This window comes from Furipterus horrens, unplaced genomic scaffold, assembly GCF_987537825.1.
Source record: "Furipterus horrens unplaced genomic scaffold, mFurHor1.1.pri manual_scaffold_10, whole genome shotgun sequence".
In the NCBI taxonomy this organism is placed as follows: domain Eukaryota; kingdom Metazoa; phylum Chordata; class Mammalia; order Chiroptera; family Furipteridae; genus Furipterus; species Furipterus horrens.
In genome coordinates, this window is record NW_028327180.1 from 88,866,984 (window position 1) to 88,891,944 (window position 24,961).

Genomic DNA, 24,961 nt, shown 5'->3' on the forward strand with positions numbered 1-24,961 from the left:
CACTGATTAAAAATAATTTCTTCTAAATGAGACCTAACCACAAAATGGAACCATTAATGGGCAGGGACATTGTCACTAAGGCGGAATCATGCCTGATTGCCTCAGGTACCTCCCACCACACAACATTTTCTTCTCCTTTTCTTGTTCTTAATAGCAGAGTAAATAAGCAGCCAGCGAGGCCGAAATGTTTTCAGCCAAAAACAGAGTCCAAACTCCTCAGAGAAAACATTTGGCCTCTGTGGTTTTGTAATATGTTCCAGAACACCAAGTTCAGCGAGGAACATTGTGAAAAACTCCCATCCATCGGAATGATGGGGGAATGTTACAGTATCAGAAGTTTCAATTGGGCCTGTTCCTGCAGCCCCGTAATGAGGCTTGTAAAAAAAAAAAAAAAAAAAAAGAATAAGTGCTATGTGGAAGTTCTCATGGGAAAAATGAATGGCAAGAAATCCTAGCTTTAAAAGAAACAGCTAATCTGCTAGTTTGATTGTTCTTCAAAACTTACGCTGAACCAATGAGCCTAATTAAAAACACTTGGCCTACTTCTATAAAGCATCATAGCTTTCTCTATGCTTGGTTTGGATACACCACAAAACTCCAGATAGACGATTATTTTTTCAAGTGCTCACTAACAAAGTGCTGACTTTGTTGAGATGGCTGAGCTAATTTCTTGAACTCAGTGTGAAACCTTAGCTAAACAAAATTGTGGTAATTTTCCTTAATTTGTAAAAGTGATTGGAGTGCAAACAAAATTTTCCTCTTGGGTCAATCCTATAATTTTCAATTAACTAAAACTAATCGTCAGGCAGGCACCAAACCTGCATTTTGTTTAAAGGGCTGGGAGGCATTTCCAAGGGTCAGGATGCATTCATTGGTCTTATAATTTTGAGAGAGAGAGAAAGAGAGAGGGGCGGGGGGAGGAAAGAAAGGAGAGGAAAGAGAGAGAGAGACATTGAGAAGCATGGCTGGTTTTGTTCCTGGTATTAAAATACAAAAGGGAAGATGCTTTGAGGTAAAATGTCACAGCAAAATAAAATTTGTTCTATTTAACTGTACGGTTATAATTAGGACACGGTAACAGATTCACTGTTATTCCCCCCACTGCACTGCTCCTCCATGGAACAAAGACAGAAACAAGGGGGCCAGTTCCTGGAGACAAGCTACGGAAGCATGACGGCTCCTGCACAGAGGGCCTAGGACGTCACTGGTCCCATTGCGGTCCCTGGACCAGCAGCGTCAGCCTCACCTGGAGCTGGTTAGAAATGCAGCGTCTCGGGTCCCACCCAGAGCTGCTGACTCAAAATCTGCCCTGGGTGTTTGGTTGGCACATCGCAATCCGAGGATCTCCTGATGCAAACACTGGGCATTCGGACCATGCATCTGACGAATTTCTGCAGAGAACCTGCCTATTCTCGCCAGCGACGGGAGGGAGCGCACCTTCACTCTGTAACCCTAGCTTCTTACCACAGGCAGGCCCACGTGCCAACTGCAGCTTACAGGGGAAGAAAGCACCAACCCAGGATGAAAACTACCAGTTGCCCGTAACACAAAAGCTATGCCCAGGCTGGAAGCAAGTTGTCCTTTCATTAAAGCACATCCGTAACTCTAAAAAGCAAACAAATCCAGAGAGACTCGGGATGGTCTAGGGCCTTTTCTCCTTCTGTTATCTCTCAGGCTGCTTCTTTAGGAATCCAACCGATTATCTGGACTGATCCTATCATTCAACATGGATAACCCAGAATAATAATAGTAGCAGCAACTCATTTGGTCACAGAAATGGTGAAATAGAGAAAGAAAGCAGTTCTCAACAGAAACTGGATTTGAAAATAAAGTACACACGTCTGCACACAAGATCCAGGAAAAGACTGCCAAGGCCAAGGCAGCTCTATGTCCACCGCCTGCACTGGTTCTTACCTGTGTAAATGAATCTTCCCGGAGTCCCTTTGCAGAACTGTTTGGATTTGTAGGACAATGTGACTTCTACCACACCAGGGATGTGCCGAGGAGGTGTCTGCACGCGGATGGCATGAGGAGTGATCAACTAGGGGAGACATTTGGAAGAAAAAAGTTGTCATTGCAATAGGCGAAGGGCTCATTTTGCAACTTGCCTATCAGCTCTCAACAAACAAAGCTTTCAGGTACGTAACGAACCTGTCAGTGTGTAAAGACAATCTCGATGAAACCTGTATCAGAGACACTGACAACAATATTTACCAGTGCTCTGAGCAGAACCTTAACAACTTGATCGGAGGTTTCCTCCACGCAGGCACTCTGCTTCCTGGTTTGAAGAGTGAACCTGGCCTAATGAAATGATTTATCTACTACAGGATATCCTTTGGAAAATCTCTGTTGGATGCAGACACCCCACTCAGAACTGAGCTGTGCTGTGCCTCCCCAGAAGCTGGTGGGCCTGGTGTTTGAACTGAGCCCTGAAACATGTGGAAAACACAGAGGTAAGAAATCACCGGGCCAAGGCGCTCTGATTAGCTGCAGAGCATACGTATGAAATGTGCCTAAAGACCATTTGGTGCATTAACTACCAGAGGCACAATCAAAGGGCTTTAACCTGCCTCCCCGGAATAGCTTGCGGATCTGGCAGAACTAAGGACTGTCCATAAAAGGGAAATGGGAGGTTGGGAGGGGACTGCCAAGCGATCACTGGTCCGTTACACAAGGCCACGTGCACAATGAGAAAGCTCATTTCTGAACCCTGTTGGCAATCAGATTACACCGCGAAGCAGAATTTATTTTTTATTACTCTTATCTTTGTTTATATAACTAAAATGTTATTAGCGGCCATAAAACTGGCATTATCTGGTTCTTTGAAAAATCCAGCCCTGGTATTTGACTGGTTGACCTCTATGGTGCTGGATTCTATATGTTCTCTCTGTGGTGTCTGCCACTGCTCACGACCTGACTCCTTTCACATTCATTTAGCTCAATATTTGTGGTTACTGAGTCAGTATACAATGGATTATCACTTGAGTTTGTACTAACTTATGTCTGTGCTATTCTTATGGGTATAAGTTAGAAAGGGCTTTTGTCTTCCTGTACAAGCCAGGCCCAATTCAGATGTTTTGCCCAGAAAATCACAGGTGATACCATGAGACTCAAGGTGACACCCATGAATACCAGTGCCTGGGTCCTGCCTGGGTAAACTGGCCTAACGCAGGGTCCCGGGGAAAAGAATGGGAGAAAGTTGATAATGCTGAAGTGCACAAGTAATTTCTGTCAGATGTTCTTTCTTGACACATAAGAAAAGGCTATCTGCCTAAAAATCTTTTAAACTTAGTCATTAGGAATGCCTATCTTCTTCCACAGACAGTGTGGGGCCTTGGCTTATTTGTGGGGACACATGAGAGCTACTCCAGTCAAACCATGCTTCTGTGGAACCCCCAGAGACTGAGCTCATTTGCACGGCTGAGCGTTCTGGATGGCTAAGTAAGGGTTTCCCCAGAAAAGGACAAAACAATACTGACTTCAATTTTTTTTTTCTTTTCATATTGAAATTCTTCCAAGATGCATTGTAGGCTTTATAAGATAAGCAAAGTATATATAATTTAGTTTAGCCATGATAAGTCAAGGTCATCATTTGGAACACCCCTTATTATATCTTGCCGTAAGACAGAAAATCCCTATGCAACTTCTGGGGTTGTAAGGAGCTGGCCCCCCAACCCATGCCACATGGGCCCAGACAGCTATGGTTTTTAAATGAGTTCTGTTTTTATTCAGTTTCTTTGTCTTTTTCCTCCTGGTGTCCTTTGCACCTTCTAATCTGCTCTTCTAACATATAAGCAATGAAATCAGGAAATCAAGTTTATTATTGTATAGAGAATGGGAGAAAGGCAGAGGCTCTGAAGGGCAGTACAAGATGATCTTCCAAAATCAAGTGCATGTTTAATCTCAATTGTTCAGCTAGTGTCTTTGCAATGTTGGGAATTAACCCTTGTTGACAATCCTAGGAGGTCTCTACCGCATTCCTGAGGATTTTACATACAAACATTAATTTGGTCAGAACAATGCTTTGTATTATTATCCCTTTTTTTTCAGATGTGTAACAGAATCTTAGAATAGCTAAGTTGTTTGTACATGATCATTCTCGTTAGAGCAAAAGGTAACACTGATGTAGTCCAAAAAGTTACAAATACTTCCTATCTACTCAGAGAGAAGAAATTGTTCCCACAGAAACCTTTAAAAAGTAGTAACAAACTCAATTTCTCAGATCCAAAGACTGTGTGTTTTTTCCCTCCTATTCCTATGCTATATCCATTTTTTATTTATGCCTGATCCCAAGCTGTGTCTTTGATGATGAAATTCACCATACTGTTAAATTCCACACAGGTAGTATCCTTCTATTTTTAAGAGTTACTTAGGATGTAGAGTAACATTAATCCACAATAATACTTAGGAGAACTTTCAGCCAGTTAGATAATCATCCGCCTGCCCTCTCTTTTCTCAGGGGAAAAAAAATTTTTTTAAGATGGAAAGATATTAGTAAATAGATGAGTGAATTTCTTTTTAAGTACAAGGAATTATATGAGTTGCTTTACCAAGGAACAAAATTCATGGGCTCTATGAACTGATTAGACAGGCCTGTGATGGAACTAGGGTACTGTGTGGAGAGTGGGGTGTTGGCAGAAAGCATGAGGCTCAGAGAACTGAACCAAATTTTCATGTATAATTTCATTTTCAATTCTAGTCAATTGCCCTAATGAAAGCAGAGATTCCTTTTTGAAATAACTATGCTCCACAAGCGAGGTAGAATATGAATCATCATTAGAGAATGAATCCACTGATGTTTCTCTTTCTGTGAATGTTAGTCTGGGAACTGTCTCTGATATTGACACATGATACTGATGGTTTACAGAGGAAAACTATTTTATCTAACTCCTATCAATTTGAAAGCATTGGCTTATTTACTAATAACTCAAAGAATCACAGAATTTATTTCTCAAAGGGATCATTTAAAGCTAACACTCTGATTTTAACACCTAATGACACAACAGCTCCAAAAAGTCTAGTAGTTTCAAACATTGACCTGGCCACATCTTAGGGGAAGGACAGGGTCTGGATCTGGAAGTCTAGAACCCAAGTCCCTCCTCCCTACCCCGCGCGCACACACACACATATCCCAGAATAAATTTCCTGTATGTTTCAACTTGGTTGAACCAAGGAAGCCACCCTAGCAACAGAAGGAGGAAGGGCTCTAGTAAGTCTATATTTTCCAAACGTCCATCAATGGAATACCACCTTCTCAGTTTTGCCATATCTGTATATATGCCACCCATACAACTAGGCACTTAAATATTAAAAACTCATTACCTGTTTGTTTAAAACATTTTTTTATAAAAAGGAAACCTTCTATCACTACTGAAGCTAGAAAACTAGTATCTCCTGCCAAATTAAGGAGATATTATAGATGGTAATCTTCAAGTTAATTTGATGTTGTTCAATTCCAGCTAGATACTGTTGACAACCTGAAGGAGTTTATTGCAAATAGAGATTAGTTAGGATTAGGTGTTACAGACTTATCTGCCCCAACTGAGACTTTCTCCATTAACACAACTCAGAAGACTAAAAGAGAAACAAAAGGACAATGGCTTTATTGCCATGGGCTTTGGTTCTACTTATTGTCCGGGTCAAATCCCAAACTGTCTCCTGTATTACCCGGGACAGCGCTCCATACCTTGAGAAATACCATTCCATCTAAGTGATTGGAGAACAGATACACTCTGACTCAACTTCCTTAAGTTACAAATCAAATGAAGTTGAGCTAAAAATTAATTTTTTTTTTCTCTTGAAACTCTGTAGTGTCTGACACTACTTTCTCCAGTCTTGGAAGTCTCCACGTTCTTCACTTCCGTGACACCAATGATAAGACCGACGACTTGCAGTGTGTCTAATGGTTTACCCAGCCACTTTCAGTCACTACTTTTTAAACCCGTCCCCGTGGGGTATGTGTTCCAGATGAGAAAAGTGAACTGTTGGGCAAGTTAACCAAAATCAGTGAAGACGCTAGGACGGGAACCAGCCTTGTATGCCTGTAAATAAGTGTTTTCCAGACCTCAGCTCCTATTCATGAGCTCCTGTTTTCCTCATTTTCAAAGTTTCCCTTTCTGCCAACTTCTTCATTGTAAAAATGTCACAAGTTCTATTCTGTATTTTCTTCTGTTTTTTACTTGCCTAACATGTCTTGAGCTCACGTGTTGACTCCACTCCCTCAACTAAACTCACTCCCAAATCTACACCTGTAGCTTTGATCTCTTTGGCCAAGCACCAAGCTTTTTATTAGCAACAGAGTGACAGGATCTCCCACACCCGGCTAATCACTACCTCCATTTCAGTGCGACTCAAGCTACATTTGTCATCCTATTACCCTACCCATCAATGTATTTCTTGCCTCTGTGCTTCCTTTCTTAGTTAAGGGCATGCTATCCTTTGAAAAACCCAAAATAGAAAACTTGGGATCATATTTATTTCTCCTCCCTTCAATTTCCCTTTTAGTCATGTTGATTTGCCCCCTCTCCCCCTCTTCCCCACTGAACTCCGCTGTCTCTTTGCTTCTTCACGTTCTCCTATTCAGGTTGTTAGCATTTCTTAGACTAGTACAATGTTGCTTTCTAAATATTTTCTCTCTATTTCTACTTTCTCATCCAGAATTATCTTCTTTAAGTACAACCTCCTTATGTCATTCCCTGGCTCAAACTCTCAACTGCCTCAACTGCCGCTTTCCATACAGTATATAGTCCCAACTCCTTGGCGTGACAGTCAGGCTGCTCCTAGGCCTGACACCCGTCTTGCTTTCTAGTCTGACCTCCCACTTGGCCTTTCGACATCCCAGAGAGCTGGGACTGTGCGTACATACAAACACCAGCCCTTGCCTGGCACCTCTGCTTTGCCAGTGCCATTCCTGGCCTCACCAACCAGCCCCCTTCTCATATTCTACTTCATCTCTAAGACCCTGACCACAGGACTTCTCTTCCAAAAGTTCTACCTGCTCCTAAAGCCCCAGTTACTTGCACCTTTCTAAGAATTTGTATAATTATGGCATATACATGGTAACACTTAGCACCCTATTTTCTTTGTTCTCAAAGATTTTCCTACAATATTTCTCCTGGTAGACAGTTTCTGAGATCAGCAACAGGGTCCAATTAATGTGTTTATCCTCTAATGTATTTAAGTTAATGCCTTACACACAAGGTGTTTCCAAAATATTTCTGGAATACTTACATAAATTAGGTCAGAATTCTCCTAGATGTTTGGCTCCATTAGATATAGTAATCTTACCCACTAGAATCACTGTTCCTAACCTGAGCATATGTAACTCTCATTCTCTGAGTTGCTCTTAAAATTAGTTACCCACTGCACTCAGGTCCCTGCATGAGTCCACTGCTCAGATTTCATCTAAGTGGTAAAAGATGGGATGTCCAAAGAATAGTGACTCCCATGAAAAGGGATAAGACAAAATGAAGAAAAAAAATAATAAAAGATTAAGAAAGTAATATTGAAAAAGTAGCCCACAAAAGATCAATGCTAAATGTTTATTTCTGTAGCATTAGATGTGATTCTCCTTCTCTCTCACTCTCTTCCTCCTCGTATGTATTTGTGTGTCTATTTGTATATGTATGTGCTTACACAGGAAATAATAATCATGTAACTAATACTGGAAGAAATAAAGTCATTCATTTTTAGGTATTTTTATTATGAAAAACTGTTACTAAAGACCAAAAGTAGAATAACATTAGTTTTGTGCAACCTGTATTGCATGTGATTATATAAGAATTAAATATGTATTTGCAAGAAAGAAAGACTAAAAGGAAAATCATCAAAGTATCAAGAGAAGTTACCACTAGATGGTCAAGTTACAGGTAATTTTAGTTTTCTCGGCGTAGCTGAGCGCTCTAACTTCTCATCAACAAGAATTTATTAACACTATATTGAGAAGAAAATATATTTATGTGTGGCATTACAAGGAAAGATACACGTAGAGTCCCTGCAAGGCCCAGGAGAGGCTGCCGGCACGTGAAGGGACTACGGGCCCCAGTAGCCAAGCTCCCTCCCAGCTTCTTGTAGGAGCATTTTTTGCTTCTCCAGACTCAGAGCACAAGCAGAGTCCTGCAGTGGTCGGCCAGGTGCGGCGGGGACCCCTGGGTGCCGGGGGGAGCTCTTGCAGCTTTAAGAGAGATGGAACACCCATGAGAGGGGCGGTGGGTGAGGCCCGTGCTCCACAGAAGCACAAGGGACGGGAGAGGAACGTTCCTGGGATGCACAGAAGCTCTTGGGGGATGCGTGCACATCCCCACAGAGGCCGTCTGCAAAGTCTGGGAGCCCGGAAGAGGGGCGTGGGAGAGGACAACTCTCCAGGTGGTGGTTCTGAAAGCCTCTTGCAGTCATGTCACCTGCGTGTCAGTAAGTGAGGGAACCCAGCCTTTAACGACACATGGCCATGACAGCATGTAGAATTCTCGGGGGAGAGGACCACGGGGGATCGCCTGCTTCTCTGACAGCCAGTAGCACTTAGTGTCTGTATCACTGTGGTTCCCTCTAAGTGACGGAGGGTGGTGATGACCTCCACGTGACCTCTGCGGCGATGACCTCTTGCTGTCTTCTGACTGTGTGCGAAGTATTGTGTGAAGCTCCGTCAGTGACTTCTTTCCCTAGTATTAGGGGCTGGTATGAGCACTACTGGCTCACACGTGAGGACCGTGAGTTTCGGGCAAGTTAAGACACAGGACCAAGGAACCAATCAGAAGTGGCAAGCCCGCCTGGCTGATGACCGCCACTCTACAAACCAAGGCTGGCCCTCCCTGTGACTGTCCATCATTTTTCCAAAAAGGCTGGTTTGTGTACTTCCCACCCTGCCTCCACCACTGAGAGGTTGGATTGGGTCCTCAGCTCCTCCTGCATCCTCAAAAGTTCTGGGAACATAGTAGGTACCCAACATGGCCTTTCTCACTGGTGAGAGGCTTGCTGAGAACGGTTTCCCAGCAAAACAAAACAGCCGTTTCCAGAGAAGCCTTGATGCGTGTTTTCCAACCAGTGGGTCTATATGAAATAAATGCAAATTGAAGTTCCAAGCCACAAAGCCAAAAAAGTAACTGGGATTACTAGAAAGCACACCAGTGATTTTTCATTACTAGCCCTAGGATTTACTATTTTAGCCTTAATCGCTTTCAACACTAAAAAATTATGTTTTAAAAGTCCAAACAAGGAAAGACTTAAAGACAAGGGATAAAAGGAAAAGTTTCTTTTCTGGGAAAATCATTAATACTGGTGACTAGAAAAAGCCTAAAGTGGACCCTGGTACAGTGACTTTTAGATGTTACCCACCCAAGGGTCTGGGCTCTAAGGTGTGCTGGCCCGTTCACCGCTGCAACCCTCAGTGCCTCAGTCTCCCCATCTCCTACTGCACCAGCCTGTCCGCTCTGTGGGAGTACTTATAATAACATTAAATATGCTTTATGTTTGGGGAGAGCTCTCTAGGGACCCTAAAGCACTTTCCAGATTAATTTTTTAATTTATGTATTAATAATTCTCACAGCATTCTCCCTCCTCCTCAATTAGGATAATAATATCCATCTCTTTTGAGATAGGCAGAGGGTGCTGAGTGATGGACATGAAGCAGACACTTAAATAAGGAAGCTGTAACATAAAAGCATAATTAAAGCTTCAAAACCAGATCATCCAAGGATTTTTAAAGAGACAGCACCATGGTAGTGACCAAACAAGCAAACTCAGCGTTCCTCCACTTTGGAACATTCATCTTCCCTTAGTTAAAGACGGCATCTTAAAAAATATTATCTTCGGGAGTTCCTAAAAGAAGTTGAAATATGAAAAGTGGTGACTGTACTGGCTGAACCTCCGTATTATATCTCCATTCCCCTGGAGTGAATACAGCATCAATCAGGGGCTGCCAGCTCTTCTGCCCGGGTCCTCCGTGTATTCTGGTTTGTTCCCTAATCAGAGTTCTCTGGGTTTCGTAACACAGATTTTTTTGTTCCCAAGAATTGCCTGTCTCAAAGGCAGTATATGATTTCTCAGGGAACGTGAGAGAAAGCCAGTGGAGGCATTTACTGTTCCACAAACATTCTGGGTTCCCTTTGTCCTTTCAACAGAATGACTTTAAATCAATGTTTAGCAAAATATGCTGGGTTACATGAATTCCCAGAGATCAGCTTTATGGATGAATGTCAGAGGAGACTTTTGAAATCTAAGCCTTGGGAATTGAGTTAAATGGGGGATTTAAAACCTAGCTTTTGAATAGTCAGCAGTATTTCTTAAAACTGTCTGAAATCTCTCATATAGCCAGAGACACAGATACACAGTAGAGAAATGTAGATATATTTTCTTATCTATTGTCTGTGTCCCACAACTAGAATATAAGCCCCATGAGGATATAAACTTCGTCTTGCTTGATTTTACTACTATGTTTCCGGTTTTAACAGTGCCTGGAACTAGTAAGCACTCAATAAATAAAGGGTGAGGCAAAAGCACTTTTACAGTTGTGAGTATGTGAACAGAGTTTATTCTTGTATTATTACTTATTAATTATTGTATTATTTTCCACAGGAAAAGCTATACACCCACTTTTACCCTAACCTGTAGTTGCTGAACACTGAATAAATAAATACCATGATGTTATTAACCACCACTAATAATTAGAGTGAAGATTCAATGAGGACCCTTATTAACCTACAAAAAAGAGAAGTAATCAATACTACCCCATTCAAAAATCTCATTGCTAAAGAAAAACAATATTTATACTTTGTCTCCACAAACCTCCTTGTGGCCTCAGTAAGCATTTACAAAAATATACCACCAAATTCTTCTACCAAAAAAACTAACCAGGTCTCTAAATCAGTGCAGTTATTATACAAAACAGCAACAGGATCATCTTTCAAAATAATACAGTTGGAGAAAAAAAGCTAAAATAAATGTATTATAGTTCAACTATCTTTGGTTTTGTGGGTTGATTTATTTTTTTCGGGGGGGGGTAATTTATTTTTTTAGGAAAACTTTCTCCAGCTCTCTTCCCAGGATGTAAATCTCGAGCCAATTGGTCCCCATTAAAGACTGGAACCCATCCTAACCATCTGGGAGCTGGGAAGGCGCTGGTGATTCCCGAGGTCCAGAGTATTCCAGAAGGACAGGACTGGACACCGGCAGTGCCAGGCCCTGTGGTTTGAAACTGCACAATGAAGTCTTTCTCAAGGCTTGTTTTTCTAAATTCGGTCAAGAAGAAACATCATTCCTTAATCAGCCTGGCTTAGGGTCCTGGGTTCCTGTTTGTTTGTTTGCAAATTAAAATAGTAAAGAAAAAGCAAAGCCAGATACATTTATGGAAGAGGCTGAAGGCTTGTTCTCGAAGTTGGCGGTTTGCAGGACCTAATCTCTGCCTATGGAAGCAGGAAAGAAAAATATAAGAACCAAACGACTGATAGATGAGGTAGCAGGGAATGAATTCACCTTTTACTAATAAGCCTTTTAGGGCCTTTCAAAGCTCTAAGAAAGGGATATCAAGATACTAAACAGAGACCCATTTAATTTGGGGGGTGTGGTTTAGTTCATATTTGCATACTTCCTACATTGATAGTTGCAGATGCACTCAAATAATTCCTCATTTAACAAGTCCCTTCAAGGAGTGAGCCCTACAGAAAACCAAAGCCAAGCCCCTCAGAATCCTCAGCTGCTCCAGCTATTTTCATTGGGCATCTTTCACGGATGCAGCACACACGTCTCATTGTTTTAGAGAGAATGTATGGACTATAATTGCCATCTCTTTCTTGATGACCCAGAGCCACTGTCATGGTGAACAGTCATTAATGTGCTCCACAGTAATCAAGTTTTTCATCTGCTTTTTAGGCTTTCTGTTTCTGCCCTTGACATGAACTGGTCACAGAGCCTGCTTCTAACAACCTGCCTCTAGTTTGCTCCTTTGCTATGACCTGGGAAAACAGATAGCACAGTTTGTAAAAAATTTAAAAAATTACTGTTCTGGTTATCCTAAAGTCTGTTATTTTATACAGTTACTTCTTTTTTTTTTTGCTTACTTCTGGTGTCATGACGAATTTGGGAGAGTTAAGGTTATTGTCACACTCTCCTCTGGATAAATGAGGTTTCACTACATTCTTATTAGACATTAAGAGATGGCCCTGGAGTCAGATGATCTTTGGTTCAAATTTAACCTCTGTGGCCTTCAGTTTAATCCTCTGGGAAGAGAGGTGAAATAAGGAGAGGGGGCCAGCTATGTAACTAGTGTTACTATAATGTCGTCGGCAGCCGTCCGTCTCGAGAGACGATGGTGTAGCTTCTTAAGTGTCCATCTGCATCGCCGAGAATGGCTGTGCAGTCCGACTCGGGAGTGACATGGTATCTGTCTCCTCCCGTGTTGAATCGACATCTTGCGATGACGCTGAAGCTACAGAGCCTGGGCGTTACTATAATGATTAATTGATATAATGCCTATAATGAGTTTAGGAGACAGCCTCACTGGTATCAATCACTTACAAAGTGTTAATTTTATTACTACTTAATCCTCACTATAACCAACAGATTTACACTAAGGTATTTATGTGCATCCTTATTGCACAATAAATATATCTAAATATATACTGCCTAACCACACATGACTTAGCAAAAACTAAACTGCAATCTATCTATCTGTTACTGACACTCTGAAGCATCATTGAATACAACAGTTGCTAATAAGGGGCATTTGTTTGAATGAATGTCATTCAACAATATTTTGTATAAATCTGTATAAATTAATGCTTCTGATGTGCAAGGCTCTGTCCTAGCCACTGTAGGAGATGAAGCTAAATTTACCATGAATCCTGCCCTCGAAGGAAAGAACATCCCCTTAAATAACAGTAACTAAAGACAGAAAGATATGTGAAACTTACTATGGTAGAGATTAAGCCCATATAGGAATTTAGAAAGAAAACATTCAATACCTGGAGCTTTGAGGGAAGATTTCACAGATATACTGGATCTTAAAGGACAGAGAACTGGGCACAGAACGGAGGGAAAAGCATTAGAGAAGGAGGAATAGTACAAGTAAGACGAGAGTGCAGAGGCAAAAAATCACGGTGGGTAACAGGAACAGCTAACCCCTCAGTATGACTGGAGCACAAGACGGATCGTGGGCAAGGATGTTGACAAGAAAGGGCAGAGCCTTAAAAGGGAGTGCTAGAAACCCAGACTAAGGAGTTGTGGCTATAAGAAAGAGGGAGCCAGTAAGGTCATATAAGGAGGACGGCTTGCATTCAGACTATCAGGAGCCATTCCAGCAATGAGCACTGAGCACACATATGAAGTGAATATAACACTATATAGGTATCCATGTTCTTCATAAAAGTCACATGACAGCAGCCAGGTGTGAATTCTGTCATTGATTCATGTTAAAATCAGACACCCATCATACTTCTGTGGTTTCTATTTTCAAGTTACAGACACATGCATGTACCCCCTGAATGTACCATAAACAACTAGGTGAAAATGTCATCTTAAAGTTGTCTTTATCCCATAATTATTGATGTAGAAGATAAATTTCAAGTACCTTAGTCATTAAAAATAAGAATACAGACTAAAGCATTTTTAGAATGAGGTGAGAGCATGGTTGTAACTGGAACTATATTAAAAAGGACATTAGACTATTTTTTAATCTTTTTTTAATAAGCTGGCTTATTTTGAAATGATTTCTCATAAAAATAACTTTGGCTTGAAAAGTATTTTTCAAAGTCATATTCAAAATTTTTTTTAAACTTATTTGTTTATTTATTTATTTTTAGAGTGAGAGGAAAGTAAAAAGAGAGGGAGAGAAACATCACTGTGTGGTTGCCTCTCACTCATGCCGCTAACTGGGGACCTGACGTGCAACCTAGTCATGTACCCTGACTGGGAATCGAACCAGCGACGCTTGGTTCACAGGCCGACACTCAATCCACTGAGCCACAGCAGCCTGGGTTTCATATTCAAAATTTAATGCAACTGGTTCAGATTGCTCCTTCTATTCTATACAAATAAAGTTTATAATATTTCTATTAAGTGACTTCCACTTAAGAGGTGATTAATAAAAACAAGTTCAATATAGACTTGACAACTTACAGGTTTAGGAAAAAGTAGGCAACAATGAATTATTTTAAGCCCATGCATTTAATCAACTTTGAATTAAACTTACACGTATAAGCCTCAATATAGGTAAAATAAATGACACAACTATTTACATTATACCTTAATCACATCATAAAATTTTGGAAGAGATGATATTTGAGAGACTGTCTTGCTCTGCCTTTCTTAATTTTTTATTTTAGTGAAACTGTTTCTCATGTATGTGGTACAGATAACAGTTATTAGAGTGTCAATGCCATGCAAATTTTGGGGAGTATAAGGAAGTATGTTATAAGGAAGTGTGTTCTAAGCCTATGGGAATATCATGAGAAAAGCTGGTGTAGGAAAGCCGAATCGGCGGGGCGGGGGTGGGGGGTGGTCCGGAGAACTGGCTGTAATCCCAGCATGGAGCAGATAATGTGTTCCCAGGAAAGGTCGCTCCATGGCTCTGGAGCCTCTTTCCTCACTTCCAAAATGAAACAGCTGCCCTGGATGACCGGAGAGCTCCTCAAAGCCCTCAAAATGTTGTGACTCCCCACATGTGGTTCAGTAACAGCCACGGCCAGACAAAAGGCCTGGGAAACTTCCAGTGGGAACATACATGAGTTGTAGCCATTCATCCCTTAATGTCACGGAGGAGCAAACGCTGTTTTTTATTTACAATCCTTCCTGTGAGCTATGTGTACAAATGAGAATGGGAAGTGGAGACAGAAAAAGGAAAGAAATCAAGAACTGCACTTAAAAGCCCGTTGTCCACTCGCTCTCAGCCCCCAAACGGCCATTTACCCAACGGCATTCCCACACAGGTTCCCCAGCACGGGGGCTGCTTTTGACTTCTCCCATCTCTGGGAATGCAGCTGAAGACAACGTTCAAATGGGTGAAAAAGACTACATGTACCCCCGTGTGAAGCTAATCGGTTCATACAGGGTGCCCTCACTAAAATCAGACACAAAATATGAAAGAAGTTCCATTCAGAGCCTTGAAGGATTAAAGAATATTGGCTCTAAACATTCCTGGTCTGATCTGAACAATAGTCTGCAGAGATTTCAGACGATTGATTCTCTCACCTCTACCCTAGCCCAATCACCTCATGATTGAACTTCATGACTTTATTTCATGAACCTGAAATCCAGATGCATAGCCTGAAAGGTGATCCCTGACAAAAGGTTCTTGTGGTCACCAAAGTTTGGGACATGCCATGTAGTACATTTTAGGTATTCATAGTGTGTGCCAGTATCTATCTCCACAGCTCTGCAAAGTCCCAGAGCAAGGATTGGCTGAATTTATTTGACTCAATATTTCCCAAACTTACCAAGAAAAAACTCCCTCCCTTGTCTCTCATACCTATTGATGTCCCAAAGAACTAGCTGGAAGATGAATTACAGCAACATCGTGGTATAAGTCTCAGGTTTATATCAGACACCAGAATCTCAAGTGTAGAGGGGAAAAATATTGACTAAAGGCTTATCAATAAGGAAAGCCAATTTTGTGGCTAATTAAATGGTTTTGATGAAGTTCAAAGAATCCTTTTGCAAACAGACATGATGTCTGCATCTTGCAAGTGTGCTCTGAACGTAAAGTACACTAAAGGAAGAAAAGAAGCTACTTCTTACCCATCAGCACTCCCTACTCTTACTTTGGGAGGATTCTCAAGGGAGTCAACTCTAGATAAAAGGAATTACTAGAATTGTAGCTGATTTTAAACAGGATTTAGTCTAAGCCTCTCACTTTCAGGTGGCGAAACTGAGGCCCAATGACGAACACTGAAGAAAATCTAGATGCTCTGATTGGGCAAAGGAAGGACTGCAGTTAATACCCAGGTTACCTGGCTCCTTGCCCACTGCTACCCGACGCAACCTTAGCTTCTGCTCAGATGACTGTGCGCACGCAGTGCTCTCCACACTCTGCTCCTCGCCAGTCCCACCACTGTACTTCCCTTGCAGGCAGCTTAAATACCTTAAACTGCATAAGTGATTCAATAAAAGGATTGTGAGAGCCTAGAATGCCGAGCACAGAGAAACATTCGTACAAAACAGGAAGCCTGACTGGTTATTCAGTCTACTTCTGACTACACCACTCTCTCGGTCTTTCAGAACCTTGCCTCGAATTTGCAACTGCAATTTTAACTCTAGATTATAGAAACATACTATGAAACTCTAATTTGTTTCATGGAAGCAAGTTCTATTTTCAAATAAAATGCCAGATTCCACAAAGCCTAATTTTAACCAGGACCTATCCCAGTGCTAGACACCTAGCAGGCAAGCCAGGCAGTAGTCATTGTAGAGAAATTAGAGGAATTCAAAAGGAGATATGAAAATAATGATTATTTTTACAAACTAATAGCAGAAGCTCCTTCCTCTTCCAAATCACGTGTTAGTAGGAAATCCAAAACAACCAAGTACATCTCTGATCAAAAACAAATTCAACACACATTAAAAATGAGTACATAGCCACTCTGTTGGTTTTCTTGGGTTTATGTATAAAAATCTACAGATTTTTAAAAGTCTTTTGGTATAAGGCAGGATGAACATAAAAGTATCAATAAAATAAACTGCTTTTTAATAAAGAAAGAAAGGAGAAAGGGCAAGAAACAACGAAGGAAAAGTAACCAAGATGGCGAACCAAATTCATAGGAAAGCCACGTGGTTTACACCAAACTTGGGAGCTCTGGGAGGCAGCCCTGACTTAGGCACAATGGGAGGCCACCTTTCGTCTTCTCAATCCTCAGGGGACAATCAGTGAGATAAATTGAACTACTCATTTGCGAAGGATTGGGTTGGTAGAGGAAGAGCACAGATGAGGTTCAATTAGCTAGCCCTATTTTCTCTGGCTCTTTTTAAAGTTCTTTAGCTAAAAAGAAAAAGAGAGAGAGAGAGAGACTCCAAATAATAGCATCAGCTGCTAACCTCAAATGCTGGCTGCCTGTCCTGGCGCACCAGCCTGCTTCCTGAGTGCTCTGGGCTATAGAGTGAGAAAATGGAGACGAGATCAGAGTTTATTTAAAATTAGAAGACCTAAATTTTGGAGGTAGCATGACCTCAAGAGACCACATGATTAGTGGACAAAGACTTCAGATAGAGAGGTGTCCTACTCTACTAACAAGGTCCAAACAGACTAGCCATCTTGCCTCAAGTCACTTATGAAGACAAAGGAAGAGGCTGTCTTCTGCACACAACACAAGGCATGTATCCTTCCTAAGGATACAATCGTCCTACAAGCCAGTGGCTCCAACCACAAATATATACAACTAGAAAACAGAGGGATCTCTTTGACCATTCTGATTCTCTCTATGCTGAGTATACCTTATCTTAGAAGGTGACAGTAGCTGTCAAGATACAGGGAGCACAAGGCACTGATGGCAGTTGTGGGCATTACATGATAATCTGGTGTGGTAAAATCCTTGGGTAATATTTTGGCATAGGCTAAATCACGGACAGTTAATAAGGTGAGTCCTAGAGTTGGACTGTCTAGGTTCAAATCCCATCTCTACCACTTGATAACTAACAGTGTATTTAACTTCACCAAACCCTAATTTCTCATCAGTAAAATGAGAACGACATGGTATACAGATGTTGTAAGACTTGCAAGAAAGCCATGTCAAATAATTAGTACCTGGCAAGAACTAAAGTTAACTAAATTTAGTCATACTCTGCATTTTTTCTATTGGTTTCTCATAAATACCTTCTCTTAAACATATACAGTATCAAGTTCTCATTCTATCCAGTGGAAGCCTAGAGAAATGATCCCAAAATGGGTTGACTTTTTGCCCTTACCAAAATAAAAGGTACTCACTACTACTGTTATCATCACTACTACTGGACCACCTGGATTTCTCTGCATGTTTGCTTCTCCTCTTTCTGTATTTCTTCTCTCAATATTCCTTTTGCTCTCTCATTAACCCCAGCTTTTATTTCCTTTGTAAAAATGTTCATTGTAGTTCAAGTTCTTTCTCTAGCACTATTGGGCTGTGTGGTGTTGGGCAGGTTTCTTAACCTCTCTGACACTCAATTTACTCATGTAAAATGGGAATAAGAGTATCTAACATAGGGCTGTCATGAGGACTAAATAAAGTAATACCCATAAAGTGCCTATATATAATACACCCTTAGTAACTTTGAGCTATTTCTTTCCTCATTCAAGGATATGTTTATTGATTTGAGAGAGAGAGAGAGAGAGAGAGAGAGAGAGAGAGAGAGAGAGAGATAGAGAGAAACATCAGTATGAGAGAGAAACATCAATCAGTTGCCTCCTATACAGGCCCTGACCAGGGGTCAAAACCACAACTTTTTGGTGTACAGAATGACACTCCAACCAACTGAGCGCCCCAGCCAGGACTGAGCTATTTCTTAATTTCCCACCATCATGCACATTCTACAATGCATTTTTTTTTTTTTTTTTTTGGAGCAGTACCAAGTTTTGTCCCTACAGTAAAAGGGAGGAAAAAAAAAATCATATCCACCAAATAGCCTGTACAAAAATCTAAATATATAAGTAGTTTAGAATATTAACAAAAAGTTCACTTCTGTGAGGCACAATTTTCTGTCAGAACTATCATGATGACAACAGATCAAATTAAACTCCTCCATCCAGGCACCTAACAACTAACGCCACAAGAAATTTATATCTTTTCCATCACTGGGGGAAACCATGGGTAGATTTCCACCAGGAAAGGGTCCTGGTTGATTTAGGATGCAGCCACAAATGAAAGCAGTTTGGGAGGAATAGGTGAGCAAAGAAGGAGCATGCATCCCTCCCCCTCAACTCCTAGCTGGACCCCCACCCCCACCCCACATTCATCGTCAGGGACTTCTATACATTGAGGCAGTGACAGTGTAGGGGACAGAGGAGGAAGGGGATCAAAGGCATTGCCTTAATGGGTTTTCTTTTCTATGAGCTATATCTGTTTTTTATATGGAAACAGGTTCTTTAAAGCAATTTGATAAAAATATAAGTTAGAACTTAACCTCCCTTACCTGTTCCCGAAAGAGGGCAAGGAACGGGGACCTGAGAGGAACAGAGTAACCTTGGCTACAGACAAGGTGGAGACACATATTAATTACTTCCTGATGGTGGGAGACCTTAATCCACAGCCAGTGTAGTGTACTTGGGCTAAGACAGGCAGAAAGATTTTTTGTTTGTTTGGTTTTTGGCCCAAGGTTTTAAATGAAGCTTCAGACTAATCCACCTTATTCTCAGAGGGTCACTAAGACCTCCTGCCAATTCGGAGCCTCACGTCTAACTCAGACCTTCCACTAACTGCAATGACATGGACCAAAAAGTCCATTTTCTGTTCATTGGTCCCTGCTTCCAATTCCCACGACAAGGAACAGAATGATGGATAGAAAGGGAAGAAGATACAGCCCACGAGACCTGGGGCCAGCTGTGCTTGTGAAGACTACCGGTTTCTGCAGGGATGGAGACACCAGACGGGTGGGAAAGTAGCCATGTATGGGACGCTTCTGATCTTACAACCCAATGGTTCCAATGGAGAATGGGGTGCAGTCGGCAGGGGGAGCTCAGTCCACCCTTCCTGCCTGGGATGTTCCAACTTGGACAACAATTGGCCTGGTGGACTGAGAAGCCCATCCCTGATTCAGCTTTACCAAAGCTTTGATTCTCTGGCCAAGCACATACCTCTGCTGGCTGCATGGGAAACACAAAGGGAGTGACAGGGCTGGCCAGGCGCGGGCCTGAGTGGTTACTGGCAGTGAAAAGTGCACAGAGAAGGCTTAAAAAGAAAGACAGGCTCTGCTGTGGAAAGATAAACATAATCAACTGTCCCAGTCTTAACTCCACTTATCTCGACGGCCCCTCTAAAGAGAAAGCACAAATAAAAATATCTAAAGGGGATCAACAGAGGTGGGGCAATGGCTAGAAATGGAAATTAAACAAAAAATCTGAGTTCCAGCTCCAGTTCCCCTACTGACTTCTTTGTGTGGCCACATACATATCACATTCACTCCCCGGGCTCCGGATGACTGCTTTCAGGTTATGTAGCTGTGTGTCTCTAAGCCTCAGTATCCTTATCAAGAAAAGACACGTGCTGAGATTCTTTGCCTGATGGTGTAGAGAGAAGATTGGGAAGATCTATGTCAAGAGCCCAGCACACTGCCTAGCCCACACTAAGCCTCAATAAAGTTTAGCGATTCGCCCGACCACTTATAAAGGGAGTGGGATGAATGGGCTCTATAATACCTTGTATCCCTAATATTGTTTTTATTCTGAACTTTGGTGAGATGAAAGAGAGGGGGTCCTGGCTATGCGGACTAAGAAATCTAGGCTCAGAATTCAGAAAGCAAAGGCAAGTTTGCCCTGGCATCTATATAAGGGAGATGTTTACATTTTGTAATCTTGAGCTAACTTGATTATTGCTAGGCAAGTCAATGGGCACATTAAAACACTGAGAGCGCTTCGAAAGCACCGCACAGAAAGGAGATAGTCATTTTCATATGGTTGCAGTCATGCATTGAGATGCCTGAGACCTGTACATTCCTGGGTCCAGAAAAAGCCCTGGGTTCTTCTAGGTTCCCCGGACAAATCACCCAATTTCTGATGAAGAGTCACTGAAAAGTCAAGAACCATCTAAGCCTAGATTATTATTGCTGTTTGAATGGAGTTCCTTGAAGACAGGCCTACAGTAGACTCCGCCTACAAATATTCACAGGTGACTACCTTGCTAGCATGCGAACGAGGCTTTTCCTATATTTTGAGCGGCTCTGCAGCTCCTTCTAATTCCCCGTATACACTAGGACCTCCACATCACAGCAAGCCCAACAGGACAAGTGACCGGACACACCCTCTCCCAGTGCATATGGGGCAGAGGACAGAAGTCATTCCTGTAGGAAGCATTGCTTCCTGGTCAACCCAACCCACCTTTCCTAGTTTCCCAGAATTCTGGAGACTGGCGCTGGCCGACCCAGAGAGTCCCCACTAAATTCTATACACTCCATTAGAAATTCAAGTGTAGACAGTATCCTCAACTAGACCAAGCTATTAGATATTAATGTTCAGACAACACCTACCTCACTCCAGACCAGCATGGTACCGAATATGACCTGTAACCCATCAAAGAAATTGTCCCCTATGATGATCACAGTGGCGCCTCCCGTGGTCCATCCTTCACTCGGGCTGATGGCTTTGATACAGGGAGTAGCTGCTTTTCCACACACATGAAAAAGAGAAGGAGTCTGCTGTTAGAATCAAACTTTAATGATGGGAGACTTGAGAAAAAGAAAAAAAAAATCTTTTATCTTTTCACTAACAGAAAGTCCCTCAAGACCTCAGCATTTCCTGGCCGCATTAGGCCCTGAAACCTAAGGGTGCAATTTCAGTTTTTAAAAGCATTCTTTTCATTCTTTCTATTGAGAGACATATATTTTACCCAAATCGTTTTCAAACCTGAAATCTTATGAAATAAAACGTAGAAGCAGTATTTAATTGATGAAAGACTAAAGATTATTAAAAATGAAAACTGAGTGACTTTTTGGAACACATCGGAAACCTTATAGACTTGCTTCATAATTAAATATACATCCTGAAAAGAAAGCCCACAAATTTTTAGATAAACATTTCTGCCCAATGGGGAGTGAGAAGGAGAGGAGGCACGAGTAGGAAATTGTTCTTGCTCCCTGCTTTCTGCCCGTAACACTAACATAGAACATTCCTTGTTAAAAAATCATTAAGTTTTTTTTTCCCATTAAATGTTATGGATCCCATTTTATAGATGCAAAGAATGCTGGTCACTTGGGGTGAGTTACATAACCAAGGGGCTGAGTCAGGGCTGAAGTACAGTGTCCCATGACCTTTGCTTTGTTGTCATTCCCAGGCATAAAACCCTAGAACTGACTTTCTCAAAATTTCATCTCTCTTCTTTTCCCATTATAAATGGCCCTTGGAGTTGGGAAATAAGTTGCAAATACTGTAATTCTAAACAGACTGGAGGTAGTGGCCTGATGAGCATGGTGTACTTTCAGGAGAATTGCTGGGCATAAATGTGATGGTGGAATTATGTTTTCGAAATGTCTCAGAGGGCACCTTCCTTCCACTGAGGAGCTTTAACTCCATGATGTCACACTGCTTTTCTCATGATTACTTTTTTAAGAACATGACCAAAGCAAAATTCTAGAGTAACGGATGTATTGTGCAAGGAGAGAAAATGAGACCCTCCTTTTTAATAAAAAGTTTATTAAGTACCCAAGACTGACTTTCCAAGCATGGAAGCCAGTGAGAGCACCGGTTCATTTTAATGGGGGGAAAAAAAAACTGGCAAAAAAATTATTGGACTTTGTCAAGTTTGGCAAAATGTCATGCTTTAACTTTTGCAAGAAGAAAGAAAATATGAAGTCCAGCCCAGAGGGACCATTGCTCACGTGCCGCCACACAAACAAGTTGAATGGGTTTGATTTTGATTCAAATTAATCTTATAAAATTACACAGAGAAATTAAGAAATATCCAAGCTAAACATTTCATGTTGGCTGAACTCATATAATGCCACTTACAGCTAAAACTGGGCAGTTCAGATGCCTTTTCTCTCCTCTACTTTCTCCCCAAAACGAAGTAATTAATCAAGAAAATGTAAATGATTCATGACTTGAAAATTCCTGCCCAATTTTTAACACACATAAAGGCTGTGCTCAAAGTTTCCCAGGCATTGGGATTTTTCTTAACACAATTTTTCTTTAAAAGTAAAAAGGTTTAAATGCATAACCAAGTACTCCACACCAATGGTAAAATATGATGTATGATTTCAAGCAATGTATTAAAAAATAAACTACATTGAACAACTACATAAAATTCTTAACATAAAAGCAGTTTGGAAACATTCTAGTTAATGTCTCAAAATCTTAGCTCTTAATTTCTAACTCAGTATATTTAGTTGCTAGAGTAGAGGAGAAAAGGTCTTGCTATATCCCTGGATACTTCTGAGAAGAATAGGAGATTGGTTTAACTGAACTGGTCTTGAATATTTCCTGCTGGGGAAGGGTAGAATCTGGTGGTATTATTACATGCTGACCCTGTGATTACTTCCATAAGCCACAAAGTAGTCTCGGTGTTTATATATGTTTTAGCTTGGGAATTTCCTTTAATTTTTTAAATTTTAGTTCTTTTTTTTTAACCACACAAGTATGCTTCTTTAGATAAATATGGCCTCCTCTAGGTTTTCTCATCACGGTAGAGAAGGAGAGAGAGAGCGTGCTGGTGTATCTTTGAGACTCTCCTAGGGTAAAAATGTCACAATAGCGTAGCCAAGACCTGCTCCTTTTAGACTACATCTCCTCCTTCAGAAGGCGTGTGTGTGTGTGTGTGTGTGTGTGTGTGTGTGTGCGCGCGCGCACGTGCACACGTGCACTTTCCAATAGTTCTAAGGAGAATTATGTTTTCAGATTTTGTGAGCTACTGTCCAGAAACAAAGGCATATGGGCGACTAGTCAGAAGAGAGAAAGGCCAGAAAGCTTCCAGAGAAAACTTGGTGAGGAGACAATTTATGACACTATCTTATTAGATTATTCAAGAAAGAAAGCCCTGAAGGACGTACCCCAGGAGAAAAGTGACACACCTCACCTCTTGATCATCCAGCCTCAATATGCACATCATCTGCTATCACTGCTTGGAGACTAGATGCCATTCTTAGAGCAGGTAGGTCATGCAGCCCTTTGTAAGTTTAGAGCTCACCTGGTTCTCAAGATGCTCTTTCTTATACACCTGGATGTCATAGCAGTCTTGAGAGGAAGCCCTATAGTCCCTCCCCGCTGGGGAGTCTGGAAAATATGTAAAGGAGTCATGGGCTGCCCCGCTGAGAAAGAGGGGTGGGTGCAGAGGTGTTACTGGCATTAGTACCTGGAGATTAAGGATGCTAAGTATCTGACAATGGCTGGGATAGTCCTCCCACATGAAGAACTCCAAAATGCCAATAGTGCAAGGTAGAAAACCCTTTGCCTAACTATAAAGATCAGGCCCAAGAGCAGGTGCTCAGGACTCCCAGATCCACACAGGCCAAGTCAAGAGATGCAAACGAATAAAGCAGCTCAGGGTCTTGGAGCAAGCATGAGAGGGACAGCCACCAACACTGAGAACTGGGGGAGCAATGGGAAATGTGAACTGCTGACTTCGACCTCCACCTAAAGGTGTCAGCTGGTACTCAGCTCCAGCCATCAGTAACGCCACACAAACACAGGCCAGTGGGGGTGGGGGGGGTCTGGTTTTCTGATCTTCCCAAAGAATATGGGAGCCCAGATTTTTATGTGAAATGTCCCGATCTTTAAATGTTGGCAACTATTTCAATAAAATGTGTTGACTAAATAAAATGGTAACGGGTAGACTGAATTCGTAGACGACCATTTGACACTTGTACCTGAGTCACCAATTGGCCAGGAAATACTTGCAAATATGACCAAAACTACAGATATCTAAATGTTCACAGCAGTATTGACAGTGAAATAGCCAAGAGTCTGGGTGCTCCCAAGGAGAGTGCTATGGTACATCTGTATTATAGAATATTAGGGGTGTCAATAAATGGAAGCAAAAATTCTATAAACTAACATGGAAAGATGTCAAAATACATTAGGAAGGGGGTAAAAGGCACTTTGTAATCTAGTGTGACCTTGTTTATTTTTAAAATGATATCTGTGAGCCTGTATGTGCATACGTGTGTGTGTGTGTGTGTGCACGTGTGTGGTTCCGTGAGAACAGGCATAATAGACAAAGGCCTGGAAGGATGTTCACTGGCTGCTATCAGCGGGTCCATATGCAAAAGGAATGTGACCAGAGTGGAATTGGCAGAGAAGGGCGACTATTAAATTCTACTCTATAGACATCTGTGGGGTTTGAATTTTTCAATGAGCATATATTAA

At 41.5% G+C, this 24,961-nt stretch overlaps 1 protein-coding gene across 3 annotated transcripts in view; it reads right to left on the reverse strand.

Moving 5' to 3' along the window:
• Positions 1–24,961, reverse strand: part of EBF1 (EBF transcription factor 1) — a 377,408-nt gene that overhangs the window by 78,507 nt on the left and 273,940 nt on the right. For 2 of the 3 annotated variants that reach the window (XM_090288505.1, XM_090288504.1), the window contains exons 9-10: positions 21,133–21,263; positions 1,915–2,041 (exon numbers count right to left, since the gene is read on the reverse strand). In XM_090288505.1, coding sequence (XP_090144631.1) covers positions 1,915–2,041; positions 21,133–21,263 — 258 coding nt within the window. Of the gene's footprint in view, positions 1–1,914; positions 2,042–21,132; positions 21,267–24,961 lie in introns of all 3 variants that reach the window. The other variant, XM_090288503.1, reaches the window with a different exon arrangement.